This window comes from Pieris napi, chromosome 8 (assembly GCF_905475465.1).
Source record: "Pieris napi chromosome 8, ilPieNapi1.2, whole genome shotgun sequence".
Taxonomy (NCBI): domain Eukaryota; kingdom Metazoa; phylum Arthropoda; class Insecta; order Lepidoptera; family Pieridae; genus Pieris; species Pieris napi.
In genome coordinates, this window is record NC_062241.1 from 5,044,583 (window position 1) to 5,057,483 (window position 12,901).

General features: G+C 30.2%; 1 protein-coding gene across 9 annotated transcripts; it reads left to right on the plus strand.

Moving 5' to 3' along the window:
• Positions 1-601: 601 nt before the first annotated feature.
• On the plus strand, positions 602-12,670 carry LOC125051671 (protein tipE). 9 transcript variants are annotated; one of them, XM_047652162.1, is made up of 5 exons: positions 602-795; positions 6,443-6,446; positions 6,884-8,001; positions 8,302-8,343; positions 9,073-12,670. In XM_047652162.1, exons 3-4 carry the CDS (start codon positions 7,034-7,036, stop codon positions 8,327-8,329), a joined length of 996 nt encoding a protein of 331 aa, XP_047508118.1. In that variant the 5' UTR covers positions 602-795; positions 6,443-6,446; positions 6,884-7,033; the 3' UTR covers positions 8,330-8,343; positions 9,073-12,670. The 9 variants fall into 9 exon arrangements, with proteins under 9 accessions (XP_047508118.1, XP_047508115.1, XP_047508114.1 ...); XM_047652159.1 differs by lacking the exon at positions 6,443-6,446 and having other exon boundaries at positions 6,840-8,001; XM_047652158.1 differs by lacking the exon at positions 6,443-6,446 and having other exon boundaries at positions 6,854-8,001.
• The last annotated feature ends 231 nt before the right edge of the window (positions 12,671-12,901 follow it).

Below are 12,901 nucleotides of genomic sequence, written 5' to 3' on the forward strand. Positions count from 1 at the left end.
ATATTTGGCAAAAAACTAATTTCGAACGCCATACTTTAGAAGGTCTTTTCAATCTACCTGGCACCGCGCCAAATGTGTTATTCGGCAATTTCGATTTCAGGGCCCGATGAATCAGTTGCAATAAATTGTAAAGTTTAAGTTGCATGTCGAATCCCTAGCGCCCTTAGTTGCTTGATCAAAAAAGATATACGACCCAATACTTGTCATACATTTCCCTTTAATATGCGAGCGAAAATAATCCTTCTTGGTGTGAGATATGTAAAGCAAAGACTGTCTGCCGCCATACAGTCGACACGACACGGCTTTATCGATTCGCCGTACCGACGCGCGCACTCAAATAAAAGTATTATTTTTATAAAAATCGTTTTTTAAATCTCAAAAATAATACTATAAAATATCTATAATGAATCTATATTTTAATATTTGCGAAACTTTAAAAAGTTATGATGCAATAAAAAATCTAATTTAAATTGATATATTCTAATTCGCAAATTAAATTTGTAACAGTAATTAAATTATGAAATTAATAGAGCTTTTCCTTTGTTTTCAATAAGCTAATGAAATGAAGCTTTTGAAGTGCCAATACAGTCACGTAAAAGCCTGCGCCCCGTTAGTTGTAACGAAAGCGCGGTTGGGAACCGACGCCTATTGACGAGATAAATATAGATTTTTTATTTTTCACAAAGGACAATGGTTTAGTGTTCACAATTAGTGTTTAGAAAAACAGTTTTTATTTCGACTTTGTACTGTGTGTAGTGGTTGCTTCATAAAGGCTATCTTTGACCCCAGTTAATGGTAAACGCATGTACAAATATTCAAATTGTTTGATTACGTCTGCAATATGTCAAATTATTTTTATGAAAACACTCTTTCTATTGAATACGTAAACTGCTTAATACTAAAGAAAATTTGAAACGACTATAATAAAAGCTCTTTTTTACAGACGTATTGACGTAGTACTGTAGAATTGAGCTTCGATCTTTTCTAGTGAAAGGAAGTTGTAAATTCAACTTTAGATGCATATGACTACACAATATGTACGACTCTACGACTAGGTAGTATTTTGAAAGGCGTAGGCAGATCTTAGTTTTGATTTTTATTCAATGTAAGAATACTATAAATTTACCGCAGTTTGAGTTAAATATTAGAAAGATTTAATAAATAAAGAATAATAATGTATTTGGTTAAAAGGCAACCAATTAAATGAAGCTTTAAGTTGCCGTGAAGAACTTAACTGGTTTTCAGATATTATTACGTAAATGAAATAATCATTCAGTAATTTAAGCAAGAAAATGTAGCAGATAACCAATACTAATAATGTACGAGTGTTAATAATATGTATCTAAATTAATTTAAGCTATTAAAACTGGATTTGTAAATTTTCTAAATCATGTTGTCTATAATAAAAATGACATGATGTTATGAAATTGTAAGAACACATTACAACTTTTCTTCTAAAATACTTACAATTATAAAATTAATCATTCTAACACACCGATTGTTACTGAATTTAGTATTCAGTAACAATCGATGGGACTGCAATTTCATCCATTATGTTATGATAATGATACCCCGTTTTGGATGAAGAATGTCAAACAAAGACATGTGTATATGACATAACTTTTTAATCCATGTATTAGTTCCAATGACAGATATGTGTATCACTGGTGCATTAGGTTGAAAATAATATATTTCATGTGCATTTCAGACAAACAACTGGTTAAAAGTTAAACTAATATTATTTGGGTTTAAATACGTAAATGTCGAAAGCTAATTAATTTGGAGGTAGAACTGTTAATTATTGTCTTACTATAATACAGTTTTATACTACACGTCAAGGAAAATCTAATCGTAACATGTTTTAATTTTTTTTCAACAATTTAAATTTCACCAAGAAGAAATTCAAACATTCAAATCCAATTACGTTTGCATTATTAACTTTATTAAACCAACGTTGCGGTCTACTCAACGAGTTAATGATCAATAATCATTATCACGAGATGATTTTGCTCGTAATATTATGCAGATAAATTTAAAAACTCCGTAATTTGATGTCATTTCTTTTGCTGTTATTTAATTTAACTTACAGAATCACTCAAAGTAAATAAACGGTTATCATATAAAACTGATTTATGGTTATTAAAAAAAAACAAAAATAGTCGAACATTGTAAGGAACACTTCACTAGTTATTTAAATCCAACATTACATAAACTTTATGGGCTGGTTGAGAACGCTGTTTGATGTGATATAAATAAAACTCAATTCGGTCTGTTTTAAATAGATACATTTACAAATCAATAACTGAACTGGAGTTCATTCCTGAGCTACATTTAGCATCATTTAAATAATTGACAATTTAATTAATCACATTAGCAATTAGCGTTTGTTAGACAACGTGTTGTGGCGTCACTAGATTGTTTTTTTTAAATAAAATTAAAGTTATTAAATAAATCAACAAAAGTAATGATTATATTAAAAAACGTAAAATATCAAATAATGTTTTGTCCCACCGGCTGTTCACCGCGGTGTTCTTAAATTTGATCATAAAGTGATCTTATATAATCTTCCATTTAGGACTAACCAATAAAAAAATCTACCCGAATAAAACGCAATTAGAAAAAAAATTCAGCATAACAATATACGTACATACAGTAAGAATAAATAAAGCGCATTTTAAATGTTTGAAAATAGATAGTATGTAATCAGTTTGACGTCAGTTTTATATAAAGCTTAGCTTATGTAATAGTATTTATTGGCAGCACACGAAGAACTAGGTATCAAGGACAGTCTGTGCAGATTGTAATTTAAATAGAAAGCATTGTTTAGTCATAATTACTTAGTTATAATTACTTTATATAAAACCTAGAGTCGTTCTTAGAATTAACGTTTACTTCAGATACGCCTAGCACTATTCAGAAAAGTTAAAAATTATCTTTCACTACCCGATATTTCCTTCAATAGTCTGTTAAGTTGAACCTTTTTTAATATCTAAGTTAATATGAGATTGTTTTTAGTATTGTCTTTTATTGACATAACCTTTACACATTTAAAGAAAAAACTTTTTAACCGGATTAAAGTTATGTATTATTATAAATTTACAGTGTACTTGTAATATTAGGTGTAATTGTTAAATAATTGTAAATTTATAATAATACATAACTTTAATCCGGTTAAAAAGTTTTTTCTTTAAATGTGATTGTTTCAATTGACAATTACAACGCATCTAAAGCCATTGTATCTCACGTAAATAAAAATATAGCAAGAGTTAGAAAAATGCAAATAAAAATTGAACTTAGGTAAATAGTAGCAAAATGTATATATTCAAAACCAGTAGGAAAATATCTCTAGTCAAATATTATATTAGGGTCATGTCTGTTTCTATATTTGATTGTTTTATGTAGGGCAGCGAAAGTATTTTAATATGTAGAAATTGAGTAAGAAATCAATAGGAAAAGTCTTAGATTTGTTCTAGATATCTATTACTAATACCTACGACCAGTCTACAATCTTTGGTCTTGGCCTCAGATATTTGTTTCGTGATATTTTTTAATGAAGGTTTTTTCAATTAAATTTTTGTATATCGATTAAGAACTTTGATGAACCGTTATAATAATGTTCACTCAAAGTTGTAAGTTCACTTTGAAGTACTTTCGAAACCTTTTGGGGTATTTCAAGGACTATTTCATTCCTTTTTCTGTTGGCATAAAAGTTAAAAACTTAAAGCAATATTTATAGCTGTTTAATATTATTCGGAGTAAAGCGTTTCAGTTGTAATTAGGTATAGTTTAAATGAGCATAGAAATTAAAAAATAAGTTATTTTTATTGATATAGGTAATATTATGTAACATCTTTGATTTTCGGGGCCACTACACACTGGAACAAAACCTTTTTCATTTATTTTTATAGAACAGGGGCAAACAGGCAGGAGGCTCACCTGATGTTTAGTGATACCGCCGCCCATGGACACTCAATTCCAGAGGGATCGCGAGTGCGTTACCGGCCTTTTAATAATTGGTACGCTCTTTTCTTGAAGAACCCTAAGTCGAATTGGTTCGGAAATACTTCAGTGGGCTGCTGGTTCCACATAGTGGTGGTACGCGGCAAAAACTTATTTAAAAATCGCTCAGTTGTGGAACGACGGACGTCGAGGTGATACGGGTGGAATTATGTATTCTGCCTCGACGTCCGATGATGAAACTCATAATTTTAATATAATCATTTTGACCAATATTTCTTATAACGACTCGAAATGGTATTTAAATTATGTAATAAACTTGCCTTCAATATTGTTAATATAGTTATATCTACATGTTACATACTTATAGTAAAAATTTTCGCTTTCATAGTCTTCTATGACTTAGCCCGGTCGTTCGAATCCCAGCACAAGTGCTTAATTGACACTTTCAATATTTGTGTGGCGAAACATCTCTCAGAGTCGAGACTTACTGCTGAGAAAAACTCCATTATGTCAAAAACTGCATATTTATTATTAGGTATGTATTGGATTTTGGTATACGGGTTTTGTTAGTACCCATACACCGATATGTGTGCGAGAGATGTGCCAAAGGTTTACTAATGGAACAAATACAGAAATACTTTTGCCTCGTGTCTCACGTGTGCTGGTTTGCACATTATAATTTCCCGATGTTAAATAATTTCATTCTCATTAGCGCTTCATACATTCAATTAACAAAAAATTTAAACGTTAACATAAACTAGGTTAATACACATGTTCGTAAAACTGAAAAGCCTTAATTGCATAAACACGCACAGGTTCACTTGACCCCCTTTAGTATTGCACTCGGGAGCAACCCTGGTTATACTTAGACTGGACCATTTTCACAAGCCAAGGTCGGGTTACGGATACTAGCTACTGCAGTATGTTTACAATAGTCAAAATTCTTTATGTCGGAGGTCAGTTGGAAGATCAAAGCTCAGATAGTAAGACAGTGAATACATATTTTCCTCTCGTATTTACATACAATTTTTTTACACGCTTTATATAATAGCTTCACCTGTATGTATGTATGTAACCGACTCCTTCGGACTCCATTTTGACCCACTTTAAACGGACAATGCAATAATCCGAAAAAAAAAAAATTTTACTAAAAAATAAATAATAGTTAAAAAAAACTAAAAAACACGCTTTTAAAGCATATCAAACTAAAAAGTGAAAAATAATTCCTAATTTTGGCTGAAAATGGTAATGAACAAAAAATACTGGTATTATTGTGAAAAAGCGTGGGGCGCTCTGTGCCATATTTTTCGTCTATAGAGCAACCCACGCTTTTTCAAAATAATACCAGTATTTTTTGTTCATTACCATTTTCAGCCTAAATTAGGAATTATTAAAGTAGTAATTTAAAATAATGACAAACCATTTTTTTTTCAATTTTAAATAATCCTTTAATATTAGTATAGTTTTGCAGTTTCTAGAAGGAAAGGCTCGCATATAAAAAAGTTTGCGTTGTGACCCTACCAATATGTTTTCTGCATCTTTATATTTAATTACTGAATTTTGGTGATCAGTCCCGTAAACTGAGTCTTGTCCGATGCAGCAACTCCTCCGCAGTCATTAAAGCTATCCACTCCGAAATATTACGTAACCTCGTTGATTAAATATAATATATATATAGTCTCAGTTATTTGAATAAAAAACCTCTTACTCAACAGAATAATACTGATAAATTTACATATAATGTTTCTCTTGCTTGTTAACTGTCCTTTTTCTTATTTTTCAATTATTTTTGTTTCTAAATATCTTCAATTGTATTAAAATGGTTAGTTATTTAAATTATTTAAGTGTATATAACCAACAAAATCAATATGACTATTAACGCCTAGTTATATTAATATATTATTATTCTTCACATTTTATCTATACACTAGAGCCGTGGCCCGTAATATATTTGACACATAAAATTAGTGACCCAAGCATCGGTAATCGATACAGAAAGCTACTTATAAAAAAATATGTGTCCAATGTGGGGTATTCTTGTCATAAAGACGTTTCACATATGTTAAATAAAAAGGTTTCAAATCCGTAGATGTAACATGTATTATTTTCAACTTTACCATATATAGCTTCTAATAAACACGCAAGTCCGTACAATAGATATTCTTGTGTAGCCAATCAGGTCGGAAACCGGCGGCATGCCCTATTTATAAACTTGATTAAACGACGGAAAATTTGTTTACCTATACATAAGGTTATACAATCAGTTTAACGAAATAATGTTATCAACGTATTTTTTAGCCAGTACAATATACTATACAAATAAAAGATTTAAGTGAATATATAATATCGTAAAATCTCAAAAATAGTTGTAAGCTTTTGCCTGTAAGTTTCAGATCGGTATAGTGTGGTACTTTTTATTCAGTCCACAGTCCTTTAGTAACTTGCTTATTCTCAAAATGTGTAGGTTCAGGTTTACAATGAGAAAGGTATAGATTTTATTAATAACTTATCATGGTCATTAATGAAACTCTCATATTCAGTACAGCTTAAAATAAAACAAATAAAAGCTTACCACGTGAATGCACTTTGACAATAAACGTTACAAACCATCACAATGAAACAGTTAAAATATTACAACAGAAATATCTGGCAGGGCTCTGGGCCAGTGGTCGAATCGATACAGCCTACATTCCGTGCTCAGACAAGCTGGCGTCAGGAATTCTGTACTTACATTCCACTCTAATGACGTTAATTGTGCTATGTGGTACTCACATACATATTAGACTAATTCTACCTTATGTTGCAGAACCTTAGTTCCGTACTGTTCTACACATGCTATAACATCACGAAATAAATAAATTATGCACTAACACTCCTAGCCACGTTGTTTCAGATTTGTACATGTATAAGTTTCAGTAAATAGCCTTTATAAAGCATTCATATTTAATGAAGATGTAAATAAAACTTTTAAAATTCATGACGTTGATTCAAGTGCTAAAGACTGATAAAGCTTGAAATGATACAGCCGAGCTGAAACAAGCGCTATGATCGCTTCTAGCGAACTCTCGCCAACATGGCCGACGAAGAAGAAAAACTGCCGATACCTCCCACATTCCTTGAGAAACTTCTCTTCTACACAACAGCAACTTTCGTCCTTCTCGCAATCTTCAGTCTCTTTGCCTTCCTTTTTTTAGTACCATTCGTCATAGAACCAGCATTTACAACTATATTTATGCAGTTTGATCCTGTCGCAGCATTGTGTGTAACAACGGAAGTTAAACAGTTGCTTGGCGTGAGTAACTGCTCATGGGCATCATGCAGAGAAGGCTGCACTAAAGATCTTTTCGAGTGTACACAAATCAGAGTAAACTATAAACTCGGATACTCACCAAATATATCAGCAACTGAATACGAGGAGCTTATCAGAGCTGAAAGATCTCTACGAAAAGATTACGAATACGAAAATTACGAGTCACCAATAGATAAACTAGATCCAGAAATGGAACAACAGGAATTAGAAGATATAGCACCTACTGGTTTGCAAGGTGAAGACTCGGAATGGTACTTTACTGGAGCAAGACTATTTCCAAATGTTAAGGGATGCGGATATCCACCGATTTTGAATTGTACAGTATTCTATGGAAAGTATAAGCCAATTGGCAATAATTATACGTGCTACTATAGCCGGATTGATCCTGGATTAGTGATCACAGAATTAGATATGTGGCAGAACACGCTCAATTTAGTTTACGCCATGGCTATACCGATTCCATCCTTTTTCATTTCGGTGATATACTTAACATTTGCGTACTTCAAAATATATAATACCGAGGATGAATCCGAACAGGCCCCATTACAGAGTGATGCAGAGGCAATGGCTACAGGAGACGATGGAAAGCCAACTACTCCTGGTTCGGACACGTTTAGAGAAGATCTGGCATGTTTTGGTCATCAATTGAAGTTACAACTGGCTAATGATAAGCCGAAAGAAGGATTTGAATCAAATAGTCCTCCAATTTCAAATTCGGCTTCATTGTCTGGGTAAGATCCTTTAAATCCTTTAAACATGAAATATTACATTTACTTCATTATTTTTAACGGATTTAGTACGAATGTATTAATATTTTTTATGGCATTTAATCCGTTAGGAATAAGACTGTTGCAATGATTGATATAGAAATATGTTAGAGTAGTATTTTTCTTACATGATGTTAGAAATGCATGTTTGTAGTTTCAAATAAGTGTTCGAATTGATCTTATTCTAAACTCGTTCTCTAAATTAACGTTGTTCTAATTTCAATCAAGTTTTGCTTCATGTCTGTAAATATATCTCTTCAACAGGACCAAATCATCTTTCGTGAACGCCTAATGAAAGTCACCAAGGTATGGTGAATAAAAATTTGCGCTTCAAAATTTTTTCTATAACGTTTGATCACAATTTTATTTCTCAGCACCAACACGATGTTACGAGCCACACAATCCTTGAATTTTTGCTTTCTTTGTCTTTAACTATTTTTCGCGAAAATACAATGAGCTTTAGAATGAAGCTACTTCATTTGTTTCCTTCTGATGTAGCTATTAACAAGTAAGGTGCATTGTTTGCTTGACCAAGAATACCATATTGTTCAAACACTATATTTCCGTTCACATTATCTGTTGCATCACGATCGATACTGCTACAGCCTCTGTTTGTTTTCCATTATCAAAACATAAGCCTTGTTTTATTGAACTTTTCAATTATTTTGCCGGAAGGCTTACATAAAATTAAAACGTGCCTTATATAGTTGAATATGCAATGCTTATTTTGAATTTCTTTCACGGCATTATTTTGTTTGTAGTAGATGTATAGTGCGAACGTTTTTTAACATTATTTTGGATTGTAACTTATTTATTGCTTTATCCTTTATGTAATTCCCTTAAGTAATATTATTCAAAAGTATACTTAGTAATTTTCTTAAATATTCTTTTCTGTGATGTTAATATACAAACGTGTTTAAATGATCATTACATTTCTATTAAGTTACATTTCTTTATTAATACATTAATTCTGAAATACTATTATATGAAAGAAAATATATACATTTTATTAATACAATTAAATTCTAATTCCAGATGACAGGACTCCTGAAGAGGCTTCGGGTATAAAGTATACCATGAACTGACGTGAAAAGACGAGACTCATCACCTGGCCACAATCATGCTTTCACGGTCACTTTTCACGTGATCGCTTGCTGTTTTTCCGAGAAGAAATCAAGTGAAGTGACAATTTAAAATGTGTTGTGAAATTGTTCATTTTTCGTGACAGCAAAACTTACGATAATGGAGACAAAAACGGCACGATTTTTATTATAGAAACAAGAACGTATACATGTATTGCAATTTCGAAACAATATAAAGAAATATTTAACTAACAATAGCGCAATTCTAAGCATGTTGTCACGAAAATAGTTAATTTAGTTCTAAGTTATAATTTAGTTTAAAATCACATGGCGCTTATGTATAGAAGATTATTTAAAATTATGCTGTGTTTATGAAATGCACGCATAACACGTACACAAAATGTTTCAGAAATTTTAATTATATTTCTTTATATGATGCATTGAATAATTTAAAAGCTAAGGGTACTCGAAAACAATACTAAGCTAGTACACAAATATTTTGTACAATTCATATACCACGTAATAAATCGATTCAAAAAATCGTCCCTGCCTACGAGTATCGATTTTCCGTCCCATGCTTTTTAAAAATTCAACGATACTTAATGTCCATAGCTACCCGAATCGACTTCTAATTAAGGCTTTTGAACCAAACTATTTTTAATTTCTTAAAAGCCTCCTAATGCTATTTTCCGTCTAAAATGCTCAATATTAAAATTTCAAAAGTTAACACTATACAGTCCCGATTTCACAAACTATTATATAAGATCTTTCAAATCGTTCAGAACTTTATGCTAAACTTAATTGCTAATAGAGGTATGATTAAAAAGCTTATTTGCCTTCTACCTTTCATTTTATATAATAATATAAGATTTCACTGCTATTACTAAACTCATGTGCATAATACAATTATTAAATTTTTGAGTTCCAATATTTTTGTGTAGTTTAAAATTATACTTTTGTATAGCTAGCATTTTCTATCAAACTCAATCTACGGAAAGAAAAGGTTTAGGTTTTATGCTCTTTTCACATGTGCTACGATTTGTAATAATAATGCTTAAAATGTATAACATATTGACTTAAATTTGTAAAACAAATAGAATTCAATGAAAACTGTGTCTGAATATTAAACATACCTTATAGGTGGAATTTTCGACATAAATGTGATATTTCTATTATTGAATATTCTGGTAGAACGTTAATTACGTCTAAATATTCGCTTGTCAAATTTAAGACTTTATGTTATCCAATGTATCTTAGATGCGTTTTATAATTGTTTTAAAGTATTCAAATGATCGACTATATGTTTAAAACGTTCACATATTTTTATAAAAAAAAATCATCACAATAATAAGTCGCATTAATTCTATTTGTTGTACTAAAGAGGCTAAAATTATATTATAATAAAGGCTTATGTACATTGCAATTAAGCTTAAATCGACACTATTCGAAAAATTTGTAATAAGTATGCAATGCTATTATTATTTTTTACCGTTATATATACCTATATGTAGTTTATATAGAGTTCATAAATATAATCATATTTGGAAAAAATATTGCTCGATAAAGACATTGATAACAATATTTAATTCACAATTTAAAATTTTGGCAAATATAATTTGGATGTTCGTGTTTTAGGGAAAAAAATGTTGACATTTATAGATGATTTAAATAAAAAATAATTATAAGAACGCTTAGACTGTGAAGAAATAATATTAAAATTAGATTATCGCAAAAAACCCACGCGCACATTTAGATTATAAAATTAAAGGATGAGACTTGTAAAATCTTAAGATTTTAAAAACACACATTCAATTTTTTATGTATTGTTTATTTTAAACTTCTGTCATGTCTTGATTTGCGAAAGTATATACAAATTTCTAAGCAAGAGTTATATAATTAGTTACATAACTAATCAATACATATTGATTATAATATATATCTCCTCGAACTCCGAACACATAAAATTTAATATCCGAGGTCAAAGTAAAAAAATCAATAATTAAACTGATTTGAAAGCCCCGATACTCTGTCATCTTTACAAGTCTCACCCTTTCAAATGCAATTATTTAATAAAAACAATTAAATATTTACGCTTCTTTAACTTTACGATTAACTCATTAAGATATATTAAAGTGATTTTTGTCACACTTGATACGTAATCAAGAAATCAAAAAGCAATGACATTATATCAAATAGTAATTGTCAATTTAAGTTTATTAAATATATTTCGGTTGTGTATTTAACTAAGCATATTTTTTGTAATTAACGTTTTAGTAAACTTTAAATTCTCATTAATAATGTATATAATTATGTACAAGTTTGATTGCTGTTGTCTTTAAATCACTATTATTAATAATTTTAATGTTCCTTTAAAAATCTTTGCTTCTATGTGATATTGCTTATGTGATGAATAAATTAATGTTATTATAAAATTACATAACTATGTCCCTAACACTTGTAATTAAACGAAACATATTTAGCATTATTTTGGAATAAAACCACAAACACTGCCAAGAAGTGGTCACGCTTTCGAATCTTGTCCATATAAAATAAGAACAAAAAAAAACTATAAAATACGCGCTCATATAAATAATACTTTTGTTTTTAAACCTTTCTTTATGTTCTCATTCAAACTTTTTATGATTTTCATACATAACTAAATTAATAATGTAATTGATTAACATAATACTCTCAGTGATTTTTGTATTCTAAGTTATAGAATGCAGTAATTGCAACTTTAGCTTCGAAATATTCACTACTCATTTAAATAACTACCTTTAATAAAGAGGTAGAACGAAACATTAGTAAATTTAAGTATATAAAACCAATTAATAAGCTATGAAAGCGTGCGCGTAATCAATGGTTGTAATAATTTGTGTTGCAATAACTTTCCTAATAAATTAATGTGCCTAAAAAGGACACCAAGCGCATTTGCTGCATTTGCTGATGTATATAAACGGTAGAGGGCACAAGTTAATTTAAGCCTTATATGTGTTAAGCTATTAAAGTCCTATGACATAGTAATGTCTGCAACTCCAAACATTTGGAGCGTAAAAACTATTGTCCAATTTAAGCAATTGAAATCCTGAAATGTAAATATTATTTTTATTATTATTGTGACATTATGGCTGTTGTAATAATAAGTATTTTAATTGACTTTACAAGCACGCTTAGCTACATCCGCTTTACTAACTTATTTAGATAATATTGTTATTGTTCCAATAGAATGAGCATTATCGTGCGAGTTATAAGCCATGTTCTTATTAATTTGCGAGCAAATGTAATCTCTTTATTCCGACCGCAGGAGACGGCCAGTGCTTATAAATGGAAAGATAAAATACAAATATGTCCAAGGATTTAAAAATATGACAAGAATAAATTTAATAACATGCGTGAGATATAAGCAAATTTTTGTCACATTCGTGAAAATCTAGCTCATTTTATTGTCATTATTTCGCTGGTGAAACTTATTTTTAAACTGTTGCCTTAATATATCGTTTTGTATTATATAATATAAATCTAGTAGTAAATATAACATTTATTGGCTTCAATAATGAGTTTTATTTATTCATGGTGACCTTTTCATGTCATTCGCCTAGGGAGAAATTGATTGAGGGGTCATTAAAATAACTGTAGCCTTCGGAATATCGAAGTATTTTGATTTTACTATCTGTTTCCGCTTATTAAGTGACATGATATACTTCTACACCATAGGTAACCCTTTGAAAAATTAACAGATTTTGACATAACACAAATCTCAGCTTCGAATCTTTCACTTTTTA